General features: G+C 47.5%; 1 protein-coding gene across 1 annotated transcript in view; it reads right to left on the reverse strand.

The window, feature by feature from the left end:
* The window catches only part of INPP4A (inositol polyphosphate-4-phosphatase type I A), a 103,861-nt gene that overhangs the window by 60,834 nt on the left and 17,216 nt on the right, over positions 1–25,811 (reverse strand). The window contains exons 2-5 of the mRNA XM_004369329.2: positions 9,723–9,793; positions 8,389–8,597; positions 7,873–7,917; positions 1,210–1,328 (exon numbers count right to left, since the gene is read on the reverse strand). Of these exons, the coding sequence (XP_004369386.1) occupies positions 1,210–1,328; positions 7,873–7,917; positions 8,389–8,494 (270 nt within the window). The 5' untranslated portion in view covers positions 8,495–8,597; positions 9,723–9,793. The remainder of the gene's footprint in view (positions 1–1,209; positions 1,329–7,872; positions 7,918–8,388; positions 8,598–9,722; positions 9,794–25,811) is intronic.

Here is a 25,811-nt window from a genome sequence, read left to right on the forward strand (position 1 = left end):
AGACTCCTGGGCCCCACCCAGGCCTACTGGACCAGAGTTTCATTAAGCACCACCGTAGGAAACCTCCCCTGATCCTTGGAACTGGGGGAGACCCCATCCTTCTGAGTTCCTACAGAGCTCTCCTCATCTAACGCTGCCCATACTCTGCGGCTACAGGTGTAGCCACGTTCATTTCTGACTCCCCCTCACACGAAGGTGAACTGCTGAGGGCAGGGACTGGGCCTGAATGATCTTTGTATCAGCCGCAGCGCCCAGGACTGTGCTCTAGGCACAGGCAGTACTCAGCAAATGCTCAGAAAACAGAAATAGTTGACTTGAACTTGGAAACAAATTTCCAAGATACGAAAAGGTGGTCTATCTTCTAAAATGGGGAAGAAGAAGAAACAAAGCTTATGTGTGTTTGAGACTGCTGACCTCAGGAAGGAAAAAAACAACCCGTTGCTGTGGAGTCAATTCCGACTCATAGTGCCCCCACAGGACAGAGCAGAACTGTCCCATAGGGTTTCCAAGGAGTGGCTGGTGGATTCAAACTGCTGACCTTTTGGTTAGCAGCCAAGTTCTTAACCACCGCACCACTACGGCAGGGGATAATTCACATAGTTGCTCACATCACCAAAAAAAAAAAAAAAAAATCCCTGCAGAATCTCACACCGGCAACTCCCACACTTCAGCTTCATAACTTACGCAATACTTCAATTATAAAAGGATTCTGTAAAATTCCCTTGGCGGATATATATAATTTAGTGTAAAAAATTAACGTATAACACTTAGCTCAAAAAGCTGTAAAAATAAAAACCATTAAAAAAATAAGGGTATGTTCTGGTAAGAGGGTTGGTTAACGGTTAACCCTCCCCCGAGTTGTGATTAATGAGCACAATTCTCCAAAAGTAGCAACTGATGAGAAGTGACAAGGAAGAATAAGGTCCTATGGCCCAAAAGGCAATGAACCTTCGGGGATCAACATTCAGACACAACCAGCCAATAGCTAATCAATAACTAAAGGATACCGCCAGTATAAATGCCGCCACATAAGTAACTGTAATGAAGAGTATCCACGTACTAAAAACCCAAGAACAGCTACCATTCACATAAATGTAACTGCGGTGACAGGTGCTCAGCTAACTGAACAGCCCTCCCACTGGGGAGGGGCTAGAAACGCCACACTGACTGTCCCAGGCCCCCCCGAGGACAGGGCCCAGCAGCACCCACCTCAATGATCTCCGTCTGCGCGTGCTTCGTCCAGAACGCCTGAGGAGGTGTGGTTACACTCACAGCTACAAAACTATTTGGTTTTCGATCTAGCGATGGAGTATGCAGCTCACTGCAAGCTAGAGAATCAAGATGGGGAAAAAAAGTCCTTTAAAACCAGTTACATCTATTCCAAATAAACCCTAAGAAAGCACAAAACGTAAACAGGACGAGACAATCGTGCTATCAGCTGTCACGGGTGGTAATCTTTTTCTAAATTCTAAACAACCTGTTCTTACTCTCCCACCCTCTCTTCCTGCCCTCGACAGCAATGTCCTAACTGCCAGCACATGTCTGAGCTGAAGGGGCTACGTCCATGGAATGGGGCGCAAAGCCGACAACCCCATATGGGGTCTGAACCCCTCACATGTGACCTCAATAGCTAACTGGGCCACTAACCACGTGGTCTAAGAAGCCAGAGTCCATGAAAGGTACGACACGGATAAACGCGTGCGTCTTATGACTGCCGGCCAACCCTGAACTTATGGTGCCCACGCACTGTGTGTGGCCGCACGCTGGAAGCAAATTACAATCCAATGGCAAAATAAACAAAGCCTTTTTAAAAAAAGGAGTGACTGCTCAATTATTCTCCTTGTAAGACTCATATCACATGCAAAATTACTAAAAATGTTACTTTTCAGAACTAAAGGTACCTAGCAGAACTGTTTCGATTAGAAAATTTACTGCATCAGGCATTTTAAAATAGATTACAAGACTCAGATAATTCTATCATAGAAGTGAGCCATAGGTGAAAAAAATGACCATATTCCATTGACTCTAAGATGCTACCTGTTGTCAGATGCATTATGAAAGAAAAAAGCCACTGTCATTAAACTATGACATGCCACTGACTGTAAGACACCTCCTGATTTCAGAATGTTAAAATGTAAATAACTGTGCATTTGGAATTGATGAAATGTATGGTAAATCAAAGTTCAAATATCAGTAAAAACAATTAGCTTTGTTGGGTTGGGGGTCCGTTTAGAAATATAAATGTTCAGTTTCCATTCTTAAATTACAAATAGAGAACAACAAACTTTACTAACTCTAAAACTACTTCCTCATGTCCCCAACAGGTGGGACAAAGGCAGAGGAAAAGCAGGAAGGGGAGAAGGGATGGTACAGAAGGAAGATACTAATAATGAAGAAAGATAGATATAGAAGGGAAAATAGGTCGATGGGGAGATTAAAAGAAAACGAGGAAAATTTAAAAAAGGGGAAGGGGGAAGAGACACAAATCTGGTAGGGTAGGAGCGGACAGAGCCTCGACACATTCTGAGCGCAGTGAGCTGAGCTGACTTCACCATCATCATCATTTGGAGGAAGTCATCACTGAGGTCACTGCTCTCTCCAAGTACTGTAATGATCTAACCACTGCACACAGCTCAAATCACTTTTCGCTTCTAATTCCACTTGGTTTGACATTAATATTGCCACACTAGAAATCTCTTTCATTAGTATTTTTGTGTGTTTGCTTATTATGTTTTATACAGTCACTATTCACTTAGATATACCCAGGTGTTTACTCTCCACACCTCCTCCCCATCCCCCCCCCCCCATTTTCATCTCTTCCTGTACCTGGGAACTTCCATCTGGGGTTGTCTTCCTACCACTGAAGAGCACCCCTCAGCACTGTTTACACTGGATGCCTGCTGTTGACATATTCCTTCAGTTTTTATGGTCGGAAATTGTCTTCGTTCCACCCTAATTCTTGGAGGACATTTTCACTAGGCATAAAATGTTAGGTGGTTATTTTCTCTAAGCATATTAAATACATTGTCTTTGGGCTCCTTTTCTTTTTTTTTCTGTCGTGAAATCAGTAGTCAGTCTAACCGTTGCTCCTTTGAAGGTAATGAGATAATCTGTGTGTGTTTTGGCAGCTTCTTAGATTTCTTCATCGAGTTTGGATTCAGCCGTTTTTCTTGGACATGTCTATTTTCTTTTTTATTCATTCTGTGAATTGCTGTTTTTCATCAGTTTGCGAGAAATATTCAGCTATTCAAATACTGCTTCTGCCCCTTCTCTCTGTATGTCCCTTCTGGGACACCAAATACGTACATTAGAACGTCTCACTGTGTTCTCTGTTTTTTTACCCTCTCTTCTGATACTGGTTTCTATTATTTTATCTCTCTGGCTCCATTTTGGAAATTTTATCATTGGCCTATATTTAAAATCACCAATTTTCTCTTCAATTTGTCTACTCTGCTTTTTAAACTCATTCACTGATTTTTTTTTCCGACCAGTTAACCATTTTCTTTTTCAATTCTAGAATTGCATGGAGCCCTGGTGGCGCAGTTGTTAAGAGCTCAGCTGCTAACCAAAAGGTCGGCAGTTCGAATCTACCAGCCGCTCCTTGAAAACCCTATTGGGAGGTTCTACTCTGTCCTATAGGGTCGCTATGAGCTGGAATCGACTCAACGGCAACGGGTTTTGTTTTGTTTTTATTTAGAATATACATTTGGTTCTTTTAATTGTTTACACCTCTCAGAAAAAATGCTAGATATTGTCTATTTTCCTTTAACATAGGGAATACAGTTATTTTCAAGTCTATTAATCTGCATCTGCTTCTACCGTCTGCTGTTTCTGTTCGTGTCTTTCGACTCTTCGTGTTCTAAGAACTTGATCTTATGCCGGATGTTATATTTGCAAAATTGTCTGTAGAAATAATGAGGCCGAGGACAATGTCTTTCTCCACAGAAGACTTATGATTGCTTCTGCCCGTTGCTAAGGGGTATTAGCACTCTAGGGTCACCTTCATTTACTTTCAGGAACTGAGCTAATCTGTAGTCTCTAGGAAGACCTCCTTCTGTTCCCCCTTACTCCAAGCATGTAGCCCTTTGGGATTCTAAATCAAAGTGGGGGTGGTTCCACCAAGCATCCTTCTCCTTGCGACCCTATACACCAATCCCTATCACTTCAGGGGCTGTCTGAAGCACGGCTCGGCCTCTGGACCTCTTCAGCTTTGCTCCGTATCATCACCACATGCCCTCAAAACAAAGAGTGGCCTCTATCCTCTTTCAGTTCTCTAGAGACTTGGACCAGATATTTCTTACATTTTGCCCACGTTTTCTGGCTGATTATTTGATTTTTTTCACCTAGAAGCATGTAAGATTTTGTACTCATCCTTGGCGATACCTGGCACTTGGTGAACAGTCTGCGTCTTGAGTCCCTCTTTCTCTCAGGTAAGGTGACTTTCCGCCTGCTGCTACTCCTTCATCCTCCCCTTTCTTTTATTTCAGGCCCCCTCAATCCATATTAGGACTGGCCCCCTCAATCCATATTAGGACTCTAGGATTTGTCATTTCTTCATCTTTTTCTTAACATTTTTTACTTTGTGCTGTGAGATCATTTTCTTCATTTCCCATCAAAGATTAAGAAGAGTTTTCAGCAGTATTCATCCAATGTTTTTACATTTTTTATACTAAGATATAACTCACATACCATAAAATTCGCCCTCTTAAAATTTACAATTCAGTGGATTTTAGTATATTCACAAAGTTGTGGGTCATGGATTGAATTGTGTCCCCCAAAAATATCTGTCAACTTGGCTATGATTCTCAGAAATGTATGACTGTCTATCATTTTGTAATCTGATGTGATTTCCCTATGTGTTGTAAGTCCTATCACTATGATGTAATAAGATGGATTAGCAGCAGTTATACTGATGAGGTCTACAAGATTAGTGTCTTAAATCAATCCCTTTTGAGATATAAAACAGAGAAGTGAGCAGAGAGACATGGGAACCTCATACCACCAAGAAAGCAGTGTCGGGAGCAGAGCACGCCCTTTGCACCTGAGGTTCCTGTGCTGAGATGCTCCCAGATCAAGGGAACACTGATGCATCACAAGGACCTTCCATCCAGAGCCTACAGAGAGAGGAAGCTTTCCCCTGGAGCCGGCACCCTGAATTTGGACTTGTAGCCTACTGGACTGTGAGAGAATAAACTTCTCTTTGTTTAAGCCATCCACTTGTGATATTTCTGTTACAGCAGCACTAGATGACTAAGACATTTTGTGACCACCACCACAACCAATTTTAGGTCATTTTCATCATTCCAAAAAGAAACTCCCGATCCATTAGAAGTCACTCCCATATCGTCCCAGTACTCTACCCTAACCTCTGTCCCTATAGATTTGCTTGTTCAGACATTTCATATAAACAGAATCATACAATCTGTGACCTTCTGCATCTCGCCTGCTCTCCTTCTTTTGAACCCTAAAGTGCCCTAAATGACCTGCGGTCTCCTTCTGCCTTGTCAGCAGGTGTCCGTTCTCAACACTGGTGCAAGGTCGGGGTATTTGGGTCTCTCAGGCACTAGTGGACGGCAGATAGCAGGTGACCAAAGGCTGGGCAGACTGACAGCACTTTAAGGGATGACAGGTCCACTGCCATCTTCAGAACATGAATTCCTACAAGGGACATTCTCTCCTGGCCACATAGTCTATCAGGATCTCACTCATGTTTAATTCCTAGCTCAAGCTGCACAGCTTCCACGAAGCTTTCTCTGACCAGCCCAGTCATGTCTCCCTTTGTGACTTACATCACTCATTCGACATATGCTCAACCGTTGCCAAGTGGCATATTCCTATAGGGATCATCATCATATGTATGCCTTGTTTCTTCAACCATCTCATACGTAAATGCAGCAGAATAAATGCTGCGTAAATGCTGTCGAGGTAAACTGGTAAAACATAGTTTAAGTGCCTGTCCTGTGACTTGGCAATTATAATCTAAGAATTTATCCTAAAGACATAATCAGCAAAACCTATGAAAGACCTATGAACAAGCATGTTTCCTGTGGTGGTATTTATAATGGCAAACTGGAAAGAACCTAACTGTTCAACCACAGGGGATTGGTTACAATAAGTATGACATAGCCATACAGTAGACTCTATTTAGGCACACAATGTAAAGTAGATTTCATATTTATAAATACGGAAAGATGCCAGTGATATTTTGCTACATGAAAAAAAATCATGTTAAAACACTATAACAACGTTTTTTGGTAAAAAAAAAAAAACTTCATCAGCACAACCAAGAATCATTAAAAGTTTACGTATACACTATATGGGAGAAAATATCTGGAAGAATATATACCAAAATATCAACTGTGACTGTATCTCTCCAATAGGATTTTCTTTACTGCTAAGATTTTCTGTGTTAAACATTTTACAAAGAGCATATATTTTAGTTTTTTTTTTTAATTTTTGATGATCTTTACTTTGAGATTCAAGGTATTTGCCATTCATCACCCTGTTCCTCCCGTTTCTAAGCTGTTCCTTCCCAGTGTTTCTTCCATGTATCTAATCAACATGACTATATCCCTGCTCTTGATTCATCAGACTCAGAAATGTCTTGATTTCTATCAGAGGATGAGGATTCTTAGCTTAATTATACCAACTCTCATCCTCTCCCATGCTCAGTATCATTTTAGCTCAACCTTTCATTAAATCCATATTCGGCATCTTTAGAACTACATAAATATTATTCATTATGAGTCAAGTGGTGTACTATGATTCCCACATTTTTAGTTTTTCATTAGCTTGTTTTCTTTGAATCTCCTTTTACGTTCTTCCCACACTCTCCAATGATTCCATAACCTGCCTCTCAGTACAAACTCTCTCAATCAAACCAACTCACTGGTGTTGGTCCCATCCCCTCCCCGCGCCCTCCATGGTGACACCTTTCCTGGAGCCCTTCAACTTCTGCTCTGACTTCAATGGCTGACACACACTGGCCATCCTGCCACATCCTCCATTTCCTGGGATCTATGGCTTCCTTTTTCTCCATTTATTCTCTTTTGGGTGGAACACATCCTCCACCAACTTGAAGAGAAAGGGTGCAGAAGAAGGAACTGTATTTGCGACTCTGTGTAGCTGAAACATCTTTCACTCTACCCTCACATTTGAGGGTACAGACCCAGGTACCGACCCAGGCCACCAACCAATGCTGACCACCACCAAGGGGCCAGGTGAAGGGGACAGGAGACTGGATAGTGTCAGGCTCTGGAGGAGGAGGTCTCAGGCTGGCTCCACTAAGCTCCCAGACCTCCTCGGTAAGCCACAGTTATCGCCATGCTTCCCCGATCCCCGATCCAGCACATTCTAATGCATCTTTACGTACATCCTCTCCTCTGCTCCTCCCTGAGGGGGACGGCAGGCAGGTGTCATCGGCTCCTTTCACGGAGCAGGGAGCCAAGGGCTAGAGAGATAAGCTCAACCACACAAGCGTCACAGCCAGAAGGTGACAAAGCTGAACCACAGCCCAGTTTTCTCACCCCTCCCTGCGTCTCCTCAGAGAGCTGGGAGGAGAGGAGGGTGGGGGCTGCTTCTGCTGGCAGCTCTGGGTGAGCTCACCTCATTGCTCCCGCCCCTGCCAGCCTTGAGGGAACACAGCCCCAGACAGGAGGGCAGTCCCCACCCCGAGGAGACACGAGCCCTGTTGCCCTCGGAGGTTCCTTCACGCTGACAGCAAGTTCACACCTTCGTCTTGGTTTCATCTCAGGAAACACTTCAGCAGGGGTGGCGGCAACAGCAGGTTCTTTGAGACTAACCCGCGTGAGTGGCGGTGTTTTATTTTAAGCAATTTTTTTTTTTTAATAAAAAATTTTAAAAGACACCTACCTAAGCTGAATTCCAAAATGGGCTCATCTGGATCTTGTATATTTCCTGGATAGAAACAAATAATGGAAAAAAAAATCACCCTTAATAAACTTTTCCTGATTCTAGCATTAACGGAAAAAAAACCCCAACACTCTGCCCCCTGCCCTTCCAAAAAGGAGATGATTTCTTCATTTTCTGAACACTTTGCTTCTGTGATTCCAAAGCGTTTCAGACCCCAAGACCAAATGCCCCCCACCCCCGGGCTATATGCCCCCCCTAGAGAGGCCTCGATCACGGCCTGGACACTGGTTAGACAGACGCCGTGGGTGTTCTCACGTCATCTACCGGCAGACTAGCATGGAGGTGTCCGTCCCAACTAGAAACTGACAGTGGTCAGCTTCCAGCAGAAGCACTCCCCAGGGACGCCACACCGGGGCACCCTCTGGCCTGGGACAGTCATGGGGGACTCAACCAGGAGGCGGACTTGGCCCTCCCACCGCTGCCACGGCGTGGGACCTGCACACGGAGAGCGTGTACCTGCCAGAGACAGGCCCAGCATGTCAGCCGCTACATCGATGGTGGACGCCCGCTGCATGGCACGGGCCCTGGAGCCATGGCGGGGGCTGTGCTCTCTTGCTGTCATGATGTCATTGGCAGCGCTGTGTTTCTCGTTCCTGGGCCAGACCACGCCCAACTCCTGGGGAAGCGCAGTCACGAGGCCCTCGTTCCCTAGGGTGGCAGCAGCCCTGAGAAACAGAAGCAAACACTGGTGAGAAACCCCGGGAATGGTGACCGCCGGACACTGCTGTCACGGACGGAGACCACGAGCTAACACAGCCAGACGCAGCAAAGCCGGGGTCCTCCAGCAGGTGACGAGCCCGTGTACATGATCTGCTGGTCTCGGCCCCCTCCGTCACCTCTCCTCCTCCACTCCACAGCACGCCCATGGGATCCCATAAAGAGATCATGCCCTTTTCAAGGAAAATGTGCAGATCTGAAATGATGGTTTAAGTTCAATCATAAGATACGGTTTTTGAGATTTTCTGATTTGCTTTGTTATATCTTTCTGTTGCCAGAAGTTTCAAGACCCTTTAAGATTTTAAATCAATTCACTGCAACCTCTGTTAGAAGAGACAAGGGCTACATGAAGGAGCAGCTCTGGTGGTGCAGTGGTTAAAGCACTTGGCTGCTAACTGAAAGGTTGGCGGTTCAAACACCAGCCATTCCATGGGAGAAAGATGTGGCAGCCTGCTTCCACAAAGACTGACAGCCTTGGAAACCCGATGGAGCAGCTCTACTCTGTCCTACAGGGTTGCTATGAGTAGAAATCGACTCCACAGCAGTGGGTTTGGTTTTGGTTTGGCTGGGCTGGCACGGCGCAACATCGGACAGACAAAGGCACACACCTCCGACCTGATCTTCGTCTTCTAGGAGCTACAGAAGCTTCACGTGTGCCTCAGTCTCTGGCTTTCTTTCCGGGAAGTGTGTAAGTGATAATACTCTGTGCCTAACTAAGGTGGAGAGTGCTGTGCTGTGGACAGGGCGGGCTCTGGGCCAAACAGCACTGCAACCTGAACCAGATGCTCACTACAGCACATCACTGACGCTCGTCGCAGGAGCTTAGGAAGCAAGAAGGGAGTTTCACATTTTTTCAACCCTATGCGCTACAACTCCCGGTGTTCCTAGGAGGAGCCAACCTTCCGAAGTTAAGATAATTTGGCTGAGTGATAAGCCTGGTTTGAAATGCCCCTCTCCAAGGCCTCGTATGTCCAGAGACACCTGTCTTCCCCAAATGTCAGCACCTCCACGGCTGAAGGCCCTCTGCTCCTGCGCTTACGTTAACGCACCAGTGAATGTACCGAGCCACTTACTGGATACGTTTGCTCCTGGACCAGTAGAGACACGTGGCATTTCTTCAGAGAAGCACACCCAAGTCCATCATCTAAAAACAGACAAACACAAACTTAACAAGCTGGTCAAACAAGAAGTTCCTGAGAACACTCACATTATTGTCTCAACGTGGGGAAGGGAGAGCTGCTCCGTGTTCACTGAAGCTCCACTCAAAGCCCCAAAGAATGAGAAGCAGAAGTGCATGTTCCTGCTCCCTCCAGCCCCTCCAGGAGTGATCTGCTGAGAGAGTGAGGCTGGGGTCTGGCTTAGGGAAAAGGAGGAGCTGAGAATTCAAGTCCTAGTTTTTCCGCTCACAGCTACAGGCCCTAGGAGAAGCGGCTGCTCCTCCAAGGTTCTGCTTTTAGGGTTCTAAAATGGAGCCAGCTGTACCCCTCACAGGCCACTGTGAGGATTACATGTGCAAGAATGGGGGGCTCTGGAAACTCCCCTGGGCTGCATGCTCCACAGTTGCTGGCTAACTCGGGGTGCCTTCATGTAGAACAGAAGGCCCCTCAGGCCAACTCTGGCCGGCGCTGTTGGGGGGCAGTCCTCAGAGCTCAGGACCCATCTGTAACAGCAGCGTCTGGGATGCGCAGGACAGGGGGCCAGTGCGCTCAGCCCTTAGGCAGGCTCAGTTTCCCTCCCTGCAGGCTCTGTTCCTACTCCTTCCACTAGGGGCACCCGGGAAACCTTCAGCCTGGGCACCTCAGCAGAGAGGTACTGGCCTGGCCAGGGGGCCACAGAGAAGTCACCCAGGTGAAGACCTGCTGGCTTGCTGAGATCAAAAGGCATATACTTAATAAAAGAAAAGGCAATGCAAATGGTAGACAGGTTGGGAAAGTACTTGCACTATTAGTGTCTATATTTCACAATAATGCTTATATAAATTTAAAAAAAACCTTACTAAAAATCCAAGTAGCAAAAGAAATAAATTTATAAAAGAACATACATGGTGAACATCTTGGAAAAGTGATCAAACTCTTCAGTAATAATTATTAAAGCAAGGCCAAATGCACCAATATTCACCTAAATCAGTCCTCCAAAAGAGGCCTGTTTGTTCTTTTATTGAGAATACTCAAGGCTGGAGGGCCTGGGGAGACTGGTGCGTGACTCTCCTACATTGCTGATAAGATTTTTAAGTGGCACTAGCATTCAGAAAGCGATGTGACATTATTTATAAAGATTTGTAAGCAACAAAAACCAATTTCCTCACCAGTAATGCAGAGCATGGAAAAGACCACTAAGCAGAGATGTTTATTGTGACAGATAACAACACATTCTGGAAGCAATCCAAACACCCAGATACAGGTAAGTAAGTACACGTCGGAACATTCATAAGACACACTATTAATACTGCTATTAAAATGGCACACCCACCAGACTAGCTCAAATGGAAAAGACAGACAATTTCAAATGCCTGCAAGGATGTGGAAGAGCTGGCACTCGGACTCACTGCTGGTGACGTGTAAAATGGTACAACCATTCTGGAAAATGCTGGGTGGTATCTACTCAAGCTGAACAGACTCCTACCCCATAACTCAGAATTAACAGAAATGCATACTTAAGTTCACCAGAAGACACGTAAAGAACATTCGGAGTGGCAACATTCCTAACAGTCAAAAACTAGAGACAGTCCAAGTGCCCATCAACAGAAGAATGGATGAAACAACATAGAGAAATCTTAGAAATGATCTCTGGGGAAAAGCCAGCCACACAAAGTGATCCACTGACATGACATCAAGCACAGGCCAGATGAAGCTATGGCGTCACAAGTCAGGAGAGCGGTACCTTGAGGGGTGGGCTCTGACTGGGAAAGCATGAGGGGGCTCCTGGGGTTCAGGTAATGTTCTGTTTTTTGGTCTGGGCGCTGGTTTCACGAGTGAATTTACTGTGAAAATCCAGTGAGCTGTACACAAATAACTCTCACTGCTCCATAAAAGGGTCACTGAACTCTTCTAGTAACTATAAAAAGACTACACAGCCACAGGAAGGAATGTTCACCGTCGTTCTGCATCTTGTGTATTTTTAATGAAATACTCCACCCATGCTCTGCTTCCATCCATTTAAGACGACCTGACACACAGGGAGGGAGCCAGGGGGAGACTCCATGGAGACAAGGGCCATGTTTGGGGACATGATCACAGGGAAACTGTTTCCTTTGTTCTCTGTCATCCTCTGGCATCGCTAAAAGCTGGCCGGAGGCAGAGGGGGCAACCTGGGCACCGAATTTACCTCAAGGAGCTCTTCTCTCTTGAACCTTTCCCCAGAGTATCTCTGGTATTCTGTCACCTTGCCTTGCTCCCTGCTCAGCTTGTTAGTGAAGTTGCCAGTCATTCCCCCGTCACCTGGGATAGCGGATACACACCATTCAACAGATGCCACTTCTGTATCTTGACATCTTACCAGCCCAAGGGAGTCTCCCAAACTCTCCACTCTTACTCCCTTCACTTCCCCTATGCGGGGCCCCGCCCACTGCACCTGCCCAGCCCCTTCCCTTGAGGAGGTCATTTGTATTAGGCATCTTGAGATTTCTAGGAATAGAAACGCTTAAAAGGGAGCATCTGTGGACTAGATTTATGCTTGATAAGTGTTCAAAAATCAGAGAAAACTTTTAGGTCAAAAAGACCTTAAAAGCCACACTGTAGTTACTGGGGGGTATTTAATTAGAATCTGCAATTTAAGCCATCAAGACCCAGAACATGAAGCTAATCTGCACAGCTGAACTCGATTCCCCTTATCGGTCTCATTAATTTAAGGTAATTCGCCAAGGATTCCTGTATTCCCAAAGTGCTTGTTCTTCCTCCCGGCCCCATTTGAAGACCAGAGCTCATTAAGAAGAAAAATCAAAGAGAATGAACGGAGGGTGAGAGTTATTCAGGGGACTGGACTTTTTTCTTGAGGGTGGGGAGAAAGATGCAGTAAGTCACGAAACCGCCTCTTTTCCTCACTCTGGGAGAGACGTGCAAGCCCTCTCGCCGAGAGGAAGCAGGTCGTCCAATGGACGGCGAATCCTGAGGAAAGAGGCCGTCCAGCGGACGGCGAACCCTGAGGAAGCAGGCCATCCAGCAGACGGTGAACCCTGAGCTTCTATTCTGTTCATGCTCCTTCCACCTGCATGGAGGCAGGGGAGATGGTGGCAAAGGGGAGACATGCAGATGGAGACAGGGTGCTATTGGTCACACAGGTTCATGTGATCAGTGAGGTTTGGCAGTGATGGTCAGAAGCTTCTCAGGGAACCTGTCTTGGGGAAGGCTTGCCTGCTGTCCCAGATGGAACCTCAGACTTGAAAGGGGTTCTGCAGGCCCCTCGCTCAGGAATCTCTCTGATGTTGCTGGCCTGGAGTTGAGGTGGAGTGTTAGCCACAACAGCCCCACTTTTGCCCGTTTTATACAGTTAGCCCTCCATATCCGCGGGTTCTGCATCCACAATCAACCACAGATGGAAAATACTCGGGGGAAAAACAGTGACGTGTGGGCACCCCCTGCTGTAGCCTCCCGCCACCTCCCAGATCCTCAGTTTCTGTCCCACACTCGTTCCAGCGCTGTCTGACGTGCACTGTGCGTACAGGCCTGTGACGGTGGCGTCTGTACTGAACGTGCGCAGATGTTTTCCTCCTTGTCCTTACTCCCTAAACAGTACCGTGTAACAACCATTTACCTGGCACTTCCATTTGTATCAGGTGTCATAAGTAATCTAAAGGTGATTTAAAGTATATGGCAGGACGCGCATATGCTATATGCAAATACTGCACCATTTCATATACAGGACTTGAGCGTCCATGGACTTTTGTATCCACAGGGGTCCTGGAACCAATCCCCTGCAGATACCGAGGGCCGGATGTACACTGGAGTTCTTCTGGAGATGGTTTAAAAATAAGTTGCTCAGATGAGGACACAGAAGCCCAGACAGGTGGCTTTTTCAAGGTCACATGGAGGTGAAGGATGAACTGTCAGAAATCAACCCAAAGCAAAGAGTCCAAACTCTCTGCTCTGTGCCCTCCCCATGCTAGGGTACCCCACCCTGTCGCTGCCACTGCAGGCGGCAAAGGAACCTTCTCTGCACTTCTAGTGTCCACACACAGGCCATACAAGAGAGAAAGTAAAACGCAAGGTCTGAGGAAGTCAGAGTATGAGTCAGCAGTCACTGACAAGAGGCCACTTCAGGAGTCAGAAAGAGGAAGAATTTTCTCTCAAAAACCCCAAATCCAGGGTAGCTAAAACCATCAGTCGATAGAAGTGTCCATTTGCTCACTGATTACTATTAGTACTCTAAGAGAGACAGGTGGTGCAAACGGCTAGGCGCTCAACTACTAACCAGAAGGTTGGGAGTTCGAACCCACCCAGAGGCACCTCAGAAGACAGGCCTGGTGATCTGCTTCCGGAAGGTCACAGCCTTGAAAACCCTACAGAGCACAGCTCTACTCTGACACACACGGGACTGCCAGAGTCAGAATCAACTCGACAGCAACTGTTTTTATTTTTGAGAGAGAGAAATATCACCTTCCTGTCTGAAGCTTTTCCTGCAGACAGACCTCATCTCACATGGCCTAGAAGGTCGAAAGAAGAGAACACTGAACAGTGAGAAAACGGCCATCTGATGTGAAGTGGAGAGGGGACACGGAGTGGGGGTGGGTCATTAAAAGCTGAGCACAGGGACAGGATCTGGGAGGCAGGGGCTGGAGCAGTGAGGCCCGGCTGGAACAGGGCAGTAGGGGTGGTTGATTTTAATCTGCCCACCTTTGGGGTTTCCTCACCCACTGGCTGAAAGGCATGAGAACTGTGGAAGCAGCGGTATTTCTTTCTTTTTCAGTTTCAAACAAAACCTAACCCCGAGGAAAGATCCTGAGGAGCCCTGGTGGCACAGTGGTTAAAGCACTCAGCTGCTAACTGAAAGGTCCGCAGTTCGAACCCACCAGCCGCTCCGTTAGAGAACGATGCGGCAGCCTGCTTCGCTGAAGATGACAAGCTTGGAAACCCTAGGGGGGCAGTTCTACCCTGTCTTACAGGGTCACTATGAGTCGGAATCAACTTGACGGCAATGGGTTGGTTTTTTGTTTTCTTTTAGGAAAGATCTTAGTCTTTTAAACAAAGTCAAATATGCCTCTTTGCCATAAAAAGCAAAGAATGCTGCCTGCTTCAAAGGCTCTCAGGTATTAGCTCAAGAAGGAAAAGTCAGCTGCCCCTGTACAGGGACAAGGGTGGAGGTTAAACCAGGGTCCAAGGAAAGGGCACAGAAGGCCTCAGTCCTGTGCTCTGGCACCAAGCCCACCAGGCCCCGGCACGCTGGACCACAGAGGGCACACGAGGCGCACTGCCCTTCAGTGACCTGGATCCTTGGGTCAACCCACAGAACCCCAGGGCTGAGCTCCTCAGCCCAACTACAGGCTCGGTCAGGTACCGCCAGCTCAAACTGCTCTTCCTGGGGGTGTGACTGCAGTGAGCTACTTAGCTCCTCTCAGCCTCAGTCTCACAGTCTGTAAAACAGGAATACCACCACCTAACTCACCGGGAGGAAACCCTGGTGGCGCAGTGGTTAAGAGCTATGGCTGCTAACCAAAAGGTCGGCAGTTCGAATCCACCAGCCGCTCTGTGGAAACCCTATGGGGCAGTTCTACCCTGTCCTATAAGGTCACTATGAGTTGGCATCAACTCGACGGCAACGGGTTTGGTTTTGGTTGTTAACTCACTGGGATGTGTTGAGGATTAAGCACAACATATGTAAAAAAATCCTGTGAAAAACCTACCCCAGGGCTGTCAGCCATGCTGGTTCTTCTCCTTTCCTCTGGATTTTCCTACCACCGTCTCTGCTCTGTGGCCCCCACCATGCCATTGTTGAGGCTGGAGGGCCTTTTCCCCCACCTAATAAGTCTATTTAAATTTTCACCCAACTTTCTAGCCTTCTCTAACTCCTTGTAAAAATGGCTTGGGGGCAGTACCTGACCTCTTCCAACCCCACAAGAGGGAAGGAGAGCCAAGGTCAACAACCCAAGGCTGATTCCTATGAGCTGGAGGTCACACATGCCTCCTCTTTCCGCCATCTCTACCAATTCTGACACCAACTGTCCCTCCCACAGCACTTTCTACTGGGTTCCATAATTCATTGCAATGGCCACACAGAACTCACAGATAACACTCACAATTATGGGGTTTATTAGGGAAGTTAACAGTTACAATTCAGGCTCAAGAACACTCAGGATACGGTTCTTCCATCAGGATAGGCTCTCCCCAGCTGTGCTCGCAGGCACATCTCTCCCTGGCCGTCGACTCTGCCCAAAGGCACTCAGCTTTCTCTCTCTGTGGGCCAGGAAGCGCACAGCGCAGTCTCCTGCTGCCAGGTCTCTCCCTCCTTGGTGGTGGTGGGCTCCCCCTCTCTGCTCTGGAATTGGCTCTCTCCTAAGGCAAAACTGACAAATCCCCTTGGAAGGCCACAATTACCCTGTCACACAATCACTTGGGTGGGAGTTAGAAAGGCCATACACACAGGTAATTAATCGCATGTCACTCCACCAACCAGAATTCTTCACCCAGGTCCGCGGCACTTCACTTGTGCTTCAGTTTTTAGTGACCTCGTTTGCTGAACCAAAAATCAGGCCAGATGGTTCCTGCTGGGAAGGAATATGTGAACGAGGACAATCTCTGGAGGCAATGGCTTGCAAGGGGAAGCCTGGGCACTGGCCTCAGACCTGGTCAGCCACCTGGAAGACGTAGGACCTTTTCCACAAGGTAACTTCTCTGTGCCTCAGTGTCTTCACCTGTAAAATGAGAAAACAACTACTACTGGAAGGCATCCACGGCCATCCAGTCAGGAGAACGTGGAAGGACACCCCGCTCCCAGCCTCTCCAGGAAAGAGAGGTGTCTGCTCTGTCCAGAAGGCTGGATATCCATTCAGACTATGTCCTGAGAATGCAAAAAAAAACAAAAAACCACTGCTGTCGAATTGATCCTGACTCATGGCAACCTCATGTGTGTCAGAGCAGAACTGTGCTCCAGAAGGTTTTCAGTGGCTGATTTCTTGGAAGCGGAGCACCAGGTCCTTCTTCCAAGGTACCTCTGGGTGGACTGAAACAGCCAGCCTTTCGGTTAGCAGCAGCCAAGTGCATGAACCGCTGGCACCTTCTTCTGTGACGGCAGCCTCGTTACTCCTGTGCTGGAGAAAGTCTGTAAGCTGGCCTGCTTCCTCCTTCCCCTGAGCCAGGGCCCAGTGCTCTCCCACTTCTGCTCCCAGCACCTGCACAGGGCCCCAGGTCCGGGAGGGAGAAGCTCAGTGTGAGGAAACTCCAACTCAGAGAACGTCCACACACGAGTACGCGGCACAGTATCAGATCATTGCTGCCAGTATCCAAGTGCAGGAAAATTACGTGCCTTAGATAAACAAGCGTGAGAAAACGAGACACGTGCTGGCAGCTGGCATCCTACCCACCTGCAGACCCAAACACAGACCCGCTCGCTCTGAACAGCAGGCATTCAATCTCTTACCTCCTGCTTCCCATCCCTCAAGCCCAGTGCCCAGCCAGTGCCACGGAGCAGCCAGCAATGCCAACGAGGTAACTCAATGTTATGCACTCCCGTGCTCCATTAGTAATTAGTTAATGAACGTGGTGACTGATATGACATAATGCCTTGACCCCGATACAAAGGCACATCTCCAGACTCCAGCAGGGGGAGTCAGTCATCTTGAGTAGGCTTGTAGATACCCCTCTAAACAACAAGGGCTGTGTATGGGGGGTCCCCCAGAGCAGGACAAGCCCAGATGTCCAGGCCTCCTTTCCTGCCTCTCCGCACTGATGCCCAGCTGTTTCAGCTTTCTTCCTCCCCTGCCCTCCTCGGTTCTCCCATCTCAGTCAACGGCAGCTTCGTCCTTCCACTTGCTCCAGCCAAGACATCACATCATGGCAGACCTCCTGGACTGCATTCTCTCACAGCCACAGCCCACGTCCAGCTCATTGGCAATCCCCACAGATCCAGACTTCAGCCCATCTCAGCACCCAGCCTCACCTACCTGTCTTCTGATGGGTGTCCCTCCCAGCCCCCTACAGGCCATCTCCAGGCTGCACCAGCGACACCCCCTGCCTTTTCCGACAGCCTCTTCACCTCTCTCACAGCCACAGCCCACGTCCAGCTCATTGGCAATCCCCACAGATCCAGACTTCAGCCCATCTCAGCACCCCGCCTCACCTACCTGTCTTCTGATGGGTGTCCCTCCCAGCCCCCTACAGGCCATCTCCAGGCTGCACCAGCGATGCCCCACTGCTTTTCCGACAGCCTCTTCATCTTGCTCCAGCCCGACCTCCCTGCCACTGAGGAGCCCGCCCTGCCCCGTGTGGCCTCTGTACCGGCCGCCTCGGTGGACTGCTCTTCCTCTGACAAATGAGGGCAGCTCCCTCGCTTCCTTTACGTTCTCCCTAAAACTCGGCTTCTGTGGGAGGTCATCAGGGACAGCCTGGTTTAGAGCTGCAGCTCAGCCCCCTCCTTGTAGTCACCTGCAACCATCAACCTTCAGGGGACCTTCTGCACGCACTAATTTGAAAATAAGTCTCCCTGAAAAAAATGCTTTTTTGCGCTGGCAACACAGGTGCCAGATCCTGGGTTTGGGTGCTCGCAATTCGGGAGATGAGAGAGACGTGTCAATAACAAGCAATCGCCACATGGGGGAAGTGCCAGGAGCAGCTGCGGGTTGGTGGAGGGGGGGTCCTTCGGCCTCCTCTCCTATAACTCGCCCTCGCACATCTCACACTCCAACCATTTCCTTAAACACCTATACTTTCTTGCTTCCGCACCTCATCTTATTTCTTCTCCATAAATGGACAGTCTCTTCAGCACACAGCTGAGGGCCTGCTATGCACCAGGACTTGGGGATACAAAGAGGACCAGGAAGGCTTGCTCAGGAAATGCATCGCAGGAAACTTAACAAAAACATGAATGGCAGGCAGTCTGAGGGCCACACTGGTGTGGGCCAGATCTCTTCTGGAACCCTCCCCTGGGTGCAGGGCTGGCCTGCTGCTTTTCCTTGACCTGTTAGGGGCGCCTGGGTGCTAGAACCAAGGATGCCGGGGGCTTCTCATGGGGTGAATAACCCAGTGTTCTATATATTACCCCTCTTACTCCAAGCACCAGGCTTCACTTGCAACTTAACGACCACGTAAGCTTCCCAGAATGCCACAGCGAGAAGATAATCAAGACACTGTTCTGGGCAATCCAGTCCATTACCAGAGCTGCCTATGTAGTTCTTGAGACAATGAACACCAGTGTTAAGCCCATTCTTCTGGCTCCCAGAACTGCCATGCACATCGACAAAAGTCTCATTTCTCGGCTCCATTGTCAACTCGGCCACTTGAAGCCCCCATGTAATTAACTGAAAGTTTACCTGCATGTTGGCCAGGAAGGCCTTCCAGTATGGCGTTGCCCTTAAAAGTACCACAGAAATCTCCAAATAGGTATGAAAAGGGACTGAGGAAACCATCCAATATTTATCAATTCCCATTGTCAATGAAAATGTGCAGTTCCCTGAGGATTAAGTGCTGAAAGGATGAAGAAAATCACTTTCCTGTGACCTGGCTTTCGTCTGCTTATCCGGGAAAAGAGCAAGTGAAGAACGGTATCATCACAGACCTAGGCGCCCCTCCCCCCTCCCTCAGGGTGCTTACTTAAAGCTTGGTTCCAGATGATAAGGCTTAGCATGAAACCACTCTTGCTCCTCCATAGCTGGGTGGCGGTGGTGGTGGTGTTAGGCAAGGCACCTACAAAAAGCCAAACTCACTGCCATCAAGTTGATTCCAATTCATAACCACCCCATAGGACAGAGCAGAACTGCCCCCATAGGGTTTCCAAGGAGCACCTGGTGGATTTGAACTGCCAACCTTTTGGTTAGCAGCTGTAGCTCTTAACCAGTATGCCACCAGGGTTTCCAAGGTGAGGTACAGTCAGTTCCTATTCTTAGCCACCCTACGTACAACAGAATGAAACACCGCCCAGTCCTGCACCATCCTCACAATCATTGCTGTTTGAGCCCAGTGTTGCAGCCACTGTGTGAATCCATCTCCTTGAGGATCCTCCTCTCTTCCATCGACCACCCTCTGCTTTACGAAGCTTGATATCCTTTTCCAGGGACTGGTCCTTCTTGACGACATGTCCAAAGTAAGCCAGATGAAGTCTCATCATACTAGCTTCGAAGAAGCATTCTGGCTGTACTTCTTCCAAGACAGATTTGTTCATTCTTCTGGCAGTCCATGGTATAGTCAATATTCTTCACCACACCATAATTCAAAGACATCAATTCTTTAGTCTTCCTTAATCATTGTCCAGCTTTTGTATGCGTAAGAGGTGACTGAAAATACTAAGGCTTGGGTGGGACGCACCTTAGTCCTCAAAGTGATATCTTTGCTTTTGTACACTTTAAAGAGATCTTTTGCAGTAGATGTGCCCAATGCAATACATCATTTGATTTCTTCACTGCTGCTTGCGTGGGCATTGACTGTGGATCCAAGTAAAATGAAATCCTTGACAACTTCAATCTTTTCTCCGTTTATTATGATCTTGCTTATTGGTCGAGTTGTGAGGATTTCTGTTTTCTTTATGTTGAGGTGTAATCCACACTAAAACCTGTAGTTTGATCTTCATCAATAAGGACCCTAAATCCCAACAACAAGCTAGGTGTGTCCCATCACTGACTGAGGCTGTTGTTTCTCTTCTTTTCTTCTTCCACCCAAACTGAAGGCTTTAACATCTGGCCTGGCACTTGCTTCTCCCTCCACCACCCAGAACCAGCTCCTCCGGCCGCCAGAGCAGACAATGCCCCAGGCTCCACTTCCCTCTTCCCCCCTTTTGGGGCAGGTCTGTCCTGGGGCAGGTCTGTCCTTTCAACCAAGGTGTGGCCACAGCTGCTCAAGGCTCCTCAGGACTGCTGTGCAGAGAGCCAGGGCCCAGACCTCAGCTACAGCAACTTCACTCTGCCTTGCCCTGATGCTGTTTTTCATTCACTCCATCCCTCCACGCCTTGGGGGTTCAGTGATGAGGCTGTCACAGTGAACACGGCAGGTTCTAGGGGCTCCTACTATCTTGGCCTAAACACCATACATAACAGCCAGACACTGGTGAGGCAGGTTGGAGAAACCAACTCAAATGAGCTTAAGCAGAAAGACAAATGTGTTATAAAGGTTCTGGGTTGACATAAGCAGGAATATGACTGAGCTGACCCAGGGACTCCCGTGTTGGCAGCACAGATGACTCTCTTCTCAGCTCTTTTCCTTATCCACTTCATCCTCCCTGCTTTCTGCAAATCAACCAGTCCACATAGGGGGACACATGGAAGCCAACAGCCCCCCAACTTTATATCCTCTAGTTCTAGTCACCAGTGAGGCCAAAAGAGTGAATTCTCTCCAAGCCTCCAGTCCAAGTCTCTCCAAGTGCTCAGCTCAGATCGGGGCCAACCCTGGCTGGAGGCTGAAGTCACGCTGTAACACGGCTACCCCTCACACTAGCCATGAGCTTGGGTAGGGGAGAGTTTCCACAAAGGGGGGGGAGGGGGAGGGGGGAGAGAAGGCTAGACAGAATCATCTCAATTCATTGTAACTTTTAGTAGCCAAGGGAGATTTCCCTACAGTGGGTTTTTCTTAAACTTTAAAGAGAAAAGTCAAAGAACTCCCAATGTTGAATAAGTAATGTTTATACTATTTAAATGTATGCAAACATAAAACTCCTTTTGCTTAGAGCTCTTAAACTATAAAACTAAAAGAGAGCTATCAATTAACTGCAAACAAACCCCAACATGAATGAACTCAGCTTTACATTAATTTAATGTGATGGATGGGGCTGTTTTACAGAATCAATCACAGGAGCATAACAATCTTGACTGATTCCAGAAGATCTCTCTGTTATGGATTGAACTGTGTCCTCTAAAAAGTATGGGTCAACTTGGCTAAGCCATGATTCCCAGTATTGTGCGGTTGTCCTCCATTTTGTGATCTGATAATCCTATGTGTTACAAATCCTAACCTCTATGATGTTAATGAGGCAGGATGAGACATAGTTATGTTAATGAAGCAAGACTCAATCTACAGGATTACTTGTATCTTGAGTCAGTTTCTTTTGAGATATGAAAAAGAATGCAGCAAAGAGGAGAGGGACCTCATACCAACAAGAAAGAAGAGCCGGGAGTGGAGTGCATCCTTTGGGCCCAGGGTCTCTGTGCTGAGAAGCTCCTAGACCGGGGGAAGATTGACTACAAGGACCTTCCTCCAGAGCCAACAGAGAGAGAAAGCCTTTCCCCAGGGCTGGCACCCTGAATTCAGACTTCTACCTTCCTAAATTGTGGGAGAATAAATATCTTTTCATTAAAGACATTCTCTTGTGGCATTTCTGTACAGCAGCACTAGGAAACTAAGACGCTCTCCTTCCGTATCTTCTACTCCAACCCTGAGGCCAGAATTGGCCACTTTAGGGTCCACCTAGAGGCTACTTACTCAAAACAAGACTGGCCAGCAGTCACCATTCCCAAGACAGGTGAGCTGCTGAGTAGGGCAGAGGGCCAGCATATGGCTACTCCTCCCAGGCCTGTGAACAGGGAGTCGAAGGATCCCACATGGCAGAATACTCCAACACGTTGTTTTTCTCCTTTAAATGAAATCAAGGGCATTCCAGAAAAACAAGCGAAACACGGCTTTATGGCTTGCTGTGTAAAAATGCAAGACTGAAAATGCTGGCTGCCTTTCCTGAATCCCTTGTAGAGGATCACTCACACTGCAGGCCTCGGTTGGTGGCAAACTCAAGACAGTGCCCACGTCACCAACTTATACAGTTTCCTTTTTTGAGGAGCAGCCGTCTATTCTTCCTACTCAACATTCCTCCCTTCAGTCCTTTTATAGCATTATGCTTCTCCAAGACTTAATCAATACATCTGCTGCTGATTTACATACAGGATCACGTGTCTCGTGGTGCTTCCAACCCATGGGAGAGGATCAAGAGAGGAGGCCAAGAACTTCCAAGTCCAAGATGGCATCCGGCCACTCACTGGCCTCATCTGGTCTCCGTGGAGAGAAACACTTTGCTTTAGGTCTCTTTAGGTAGCAAATCTCACTGGGGAAGAAGCACGAGTGTAAGCAACAACAACACAGCTCACAAACACCCTCCGCACCTCGTCTCACTTGGTCCTCGTACCTTCACTCTTGGGATGTGAGGGGTGACGACTCTCATCTGACAGAACAGGAACCAGAATCACAATGATAGAGGGGCTTTCCACCGGTCACGTAGCCACAGAGGTAAGTCAGGACCCCAAAACAGGCCCTATTTAGTCCAGTGCTCTTCTCAGTATGCAAAACAGCATGCAGGGCACATTAATTCAAGCTTACTACATGCTACTGGAGCCCTGGTGGTGCAGTGGTTAAGAGCTACAGCAAGCTACAGCTGCTAACCAAAAGGTCAGCAGTTCGACTGCACCAGCTGCTCCCTGGAAACCCTACGGGGCAGTTCTACTCTGTCCTATAGGGTCACTATAGGGTCACTATGAGTCAGAACTGACTCGATGGCCACGAGTTTAGTTTTAGTTTACACTCTATTAAAAGGCACTATCCTTTCCACTTGTAGAGTTCTTTGTTTTTTAGAAGTACTTTTACATTATTATTTTACTTTTACAATGTTTACTGGAATACTATTTTCTCTTCAGTTTTCAGGGTCTCCTGAAAGAAAATATTTCAGATTGAAGACACACTAAACAGTATTTTCCTCTCTGACCCCATCAATGTTCTTTAAAAGCACTCCCTTAAGGTTTCTCAGTCTCTGATCTGATCTCTATTTCCCGCGTTAAGCAACATCATGCACCAGGTACCAGAGAGGAAATGGGTCTTCCTAGAGATGGCAGAGAGAGCTTGAGGATGAGGAAGCTTCTTTTTTTTCTTGTATCATTCATGTGCTACTTCCTTCTCCTGTGCTGAAACTAAGCTCCTTGCAAAAATACTGTGAATCTTTTTGTCTGAAATATTTCAACATACATTTAAAAAATTCATAACAATTTGTGAACAAGATAAACAGACAAAACTGCAGCAATAACCCAACCAATATTAAAGTAAAAATAAGTAACGTTCTGTATTTCTGATGGAGAAGACAGGGTTTATATAAATCCGGTCATGCAGAAGCAGTGTATTTCAATGGGAAGTGGCAAGGAGGCAGAAATACACCCTCTACCCTGAATCAGCAAGTTATGACTCAATACCGGGTTTCCATGGCAACCTGCTGACTCTTCAGCAGGCAGAGGTTCCTCCGCTCCTTCTGCAGGAGTGCTGTGTTTTATTGTCATTTCCTTCTCCTTACTTTTCCCAACAGTTTTTATTCATTTACTGTAGAATATCCTGGTTGTAAGCAAAGGATGTGGTCAGGTGTTTAAGGGTCAACGCACTGTCCCCAACAGGGCATCACTGCTGACTTCTGCGGCACACACGCCACAATTCAAAAGAAAGCACGTGTCCTCTTTCAGGTTCACCAAGGGAAACACCACAGGGAAAGTAAACCAGTTCACCACCCGGAAGCAGTGGCCGGCCACATAAAAATGGCAGCTCCAGCATGGCGAAACACACCACCTTGATCAAGGCTGTGAGACACTGCAGCTCCAAAGACCTGCCAGGTACGTCTCGCCAAACCCAGAAGCAAAGTGCACTCTTGGAAGGGGGGCTGGGCATCCCCACCACTCCCGGAGGGTGCAAGCTTGACGCTGCCAGAGCCTTTCTGGACCGGAAAGCAACACGTTCTGGTTATGCCAGATTCCGGGAGCAATGGGTGAAGCCAGCCTTTGGTTTTCTTTACTAGAAAGCAAACTATTAGTGAGGCGCACTTTAATAGCCAGGTAACTTTCAAAGCTCCATGCTGATTAAACTGTGGGAAAACAAAGGGAAGATCTTGCCCCTAGAGGCATCTGATGTCTTATGTACTGGCATGTGTGGTGCTGGTATCCCACTGGGCAGAAATACAAATCCAGCCAAGCCCTGGGCAGCCCAGCCCCTCCATCTTGCTCCTGCTTAGCCTCTCACCATCCTTCTTACTCCAGCGCCGGCAGTGGGATGGCACGCAGACCTAAAGAGTACTTGCAGGTTCTCTCTGCACACCGGGACACAGAGCTGTTTCCGTGTGAACACTGTTTCTGGAACATTCCATGTGCTTCACGTGACAAGAGTTGGGTGGGCTCTGTTTATTTTTATAATCACTATGGAAGCTTGCTTTCAAATTCAAAAGTATCAAAGTGGGCTTCATAAGAAATTATATAAAATTTTCCGAGTAGCAACAAAATTCCATAAAGGGCTATATAAAATGCTAAGCAACAACCGCAGATCAATGAAATACCAGGAAGACAAAGCTATCTGAGGAACAAGACACTAACTCAGGAGCCTGGGGATCTGCCCAAGGCCTCCGATGGGCAGCACCCGACCAATTCTGTTTTTAGCTTCGTCCCCAGCAAACCAACATCAGGGAGGGACGTCTTGGTCCTCTACGTACCTTGGAAACATAAAGTGGGTCACATATTCTGCAGGCTTTACTATATGTAGGTCCCTGGCAAGGTGGTATATTGTCTGGCTACTTTCATTGTAAACATGGAGTATTGTTTTAACCCATCATTGTCCAGGTGGAACATGTAGCAGAGACTCAGTGCTCCATATTCACATTACAAACACCAAAACCAAACCCACTGCTGTCAAATCAATTCCGACTCACAGTGACCCAACAGGGTTTCCAAGGCTGTGAATCTCTATGGAAGCAGAATGCCACATCTTTCTCCCATGGAGCCGCTGGGGGTTTCGAACTGCCAACCTTTCAGTTAACAGTTGATCGCTTTAATCGCTGCGCCACCAGGGCTCCTTCAACTATATGATAGTTACTGAAAAGCCCATCAGGGAACCCAGAGATTAGCAGACAGTCCTGATTTTTACATAAGGCATCTCAGGAGAGAGGGTTCTATGACTTCAGCTACTCAGCTGTGTTGTCTGGTTGTTTTGTTTTTTTCTCTCAGAAGACGTGACATGGCTAGGATGGAGACAGGCAGACGAACACTTCGGCTGAGCAGCTGGGAGGCTAATCTAGCAAGACAGAGC

The sequence above is a fragment of the Trichechus manatus genome, unplaced genomic scaffold, assembly GCF_000243295.1.
Source record: "Trichechus manatus latirostris isolate Lorelei unplaced genomic scaffold, TriManLat1.0 scaffold00004, whole genome shotgun sequence".
Lineage (NCBI taxonomy): Eukaryota > Metazoa > Chordata > Mammalia > Sirenia > Trichechidae > Trichechus > Trichechus manatus.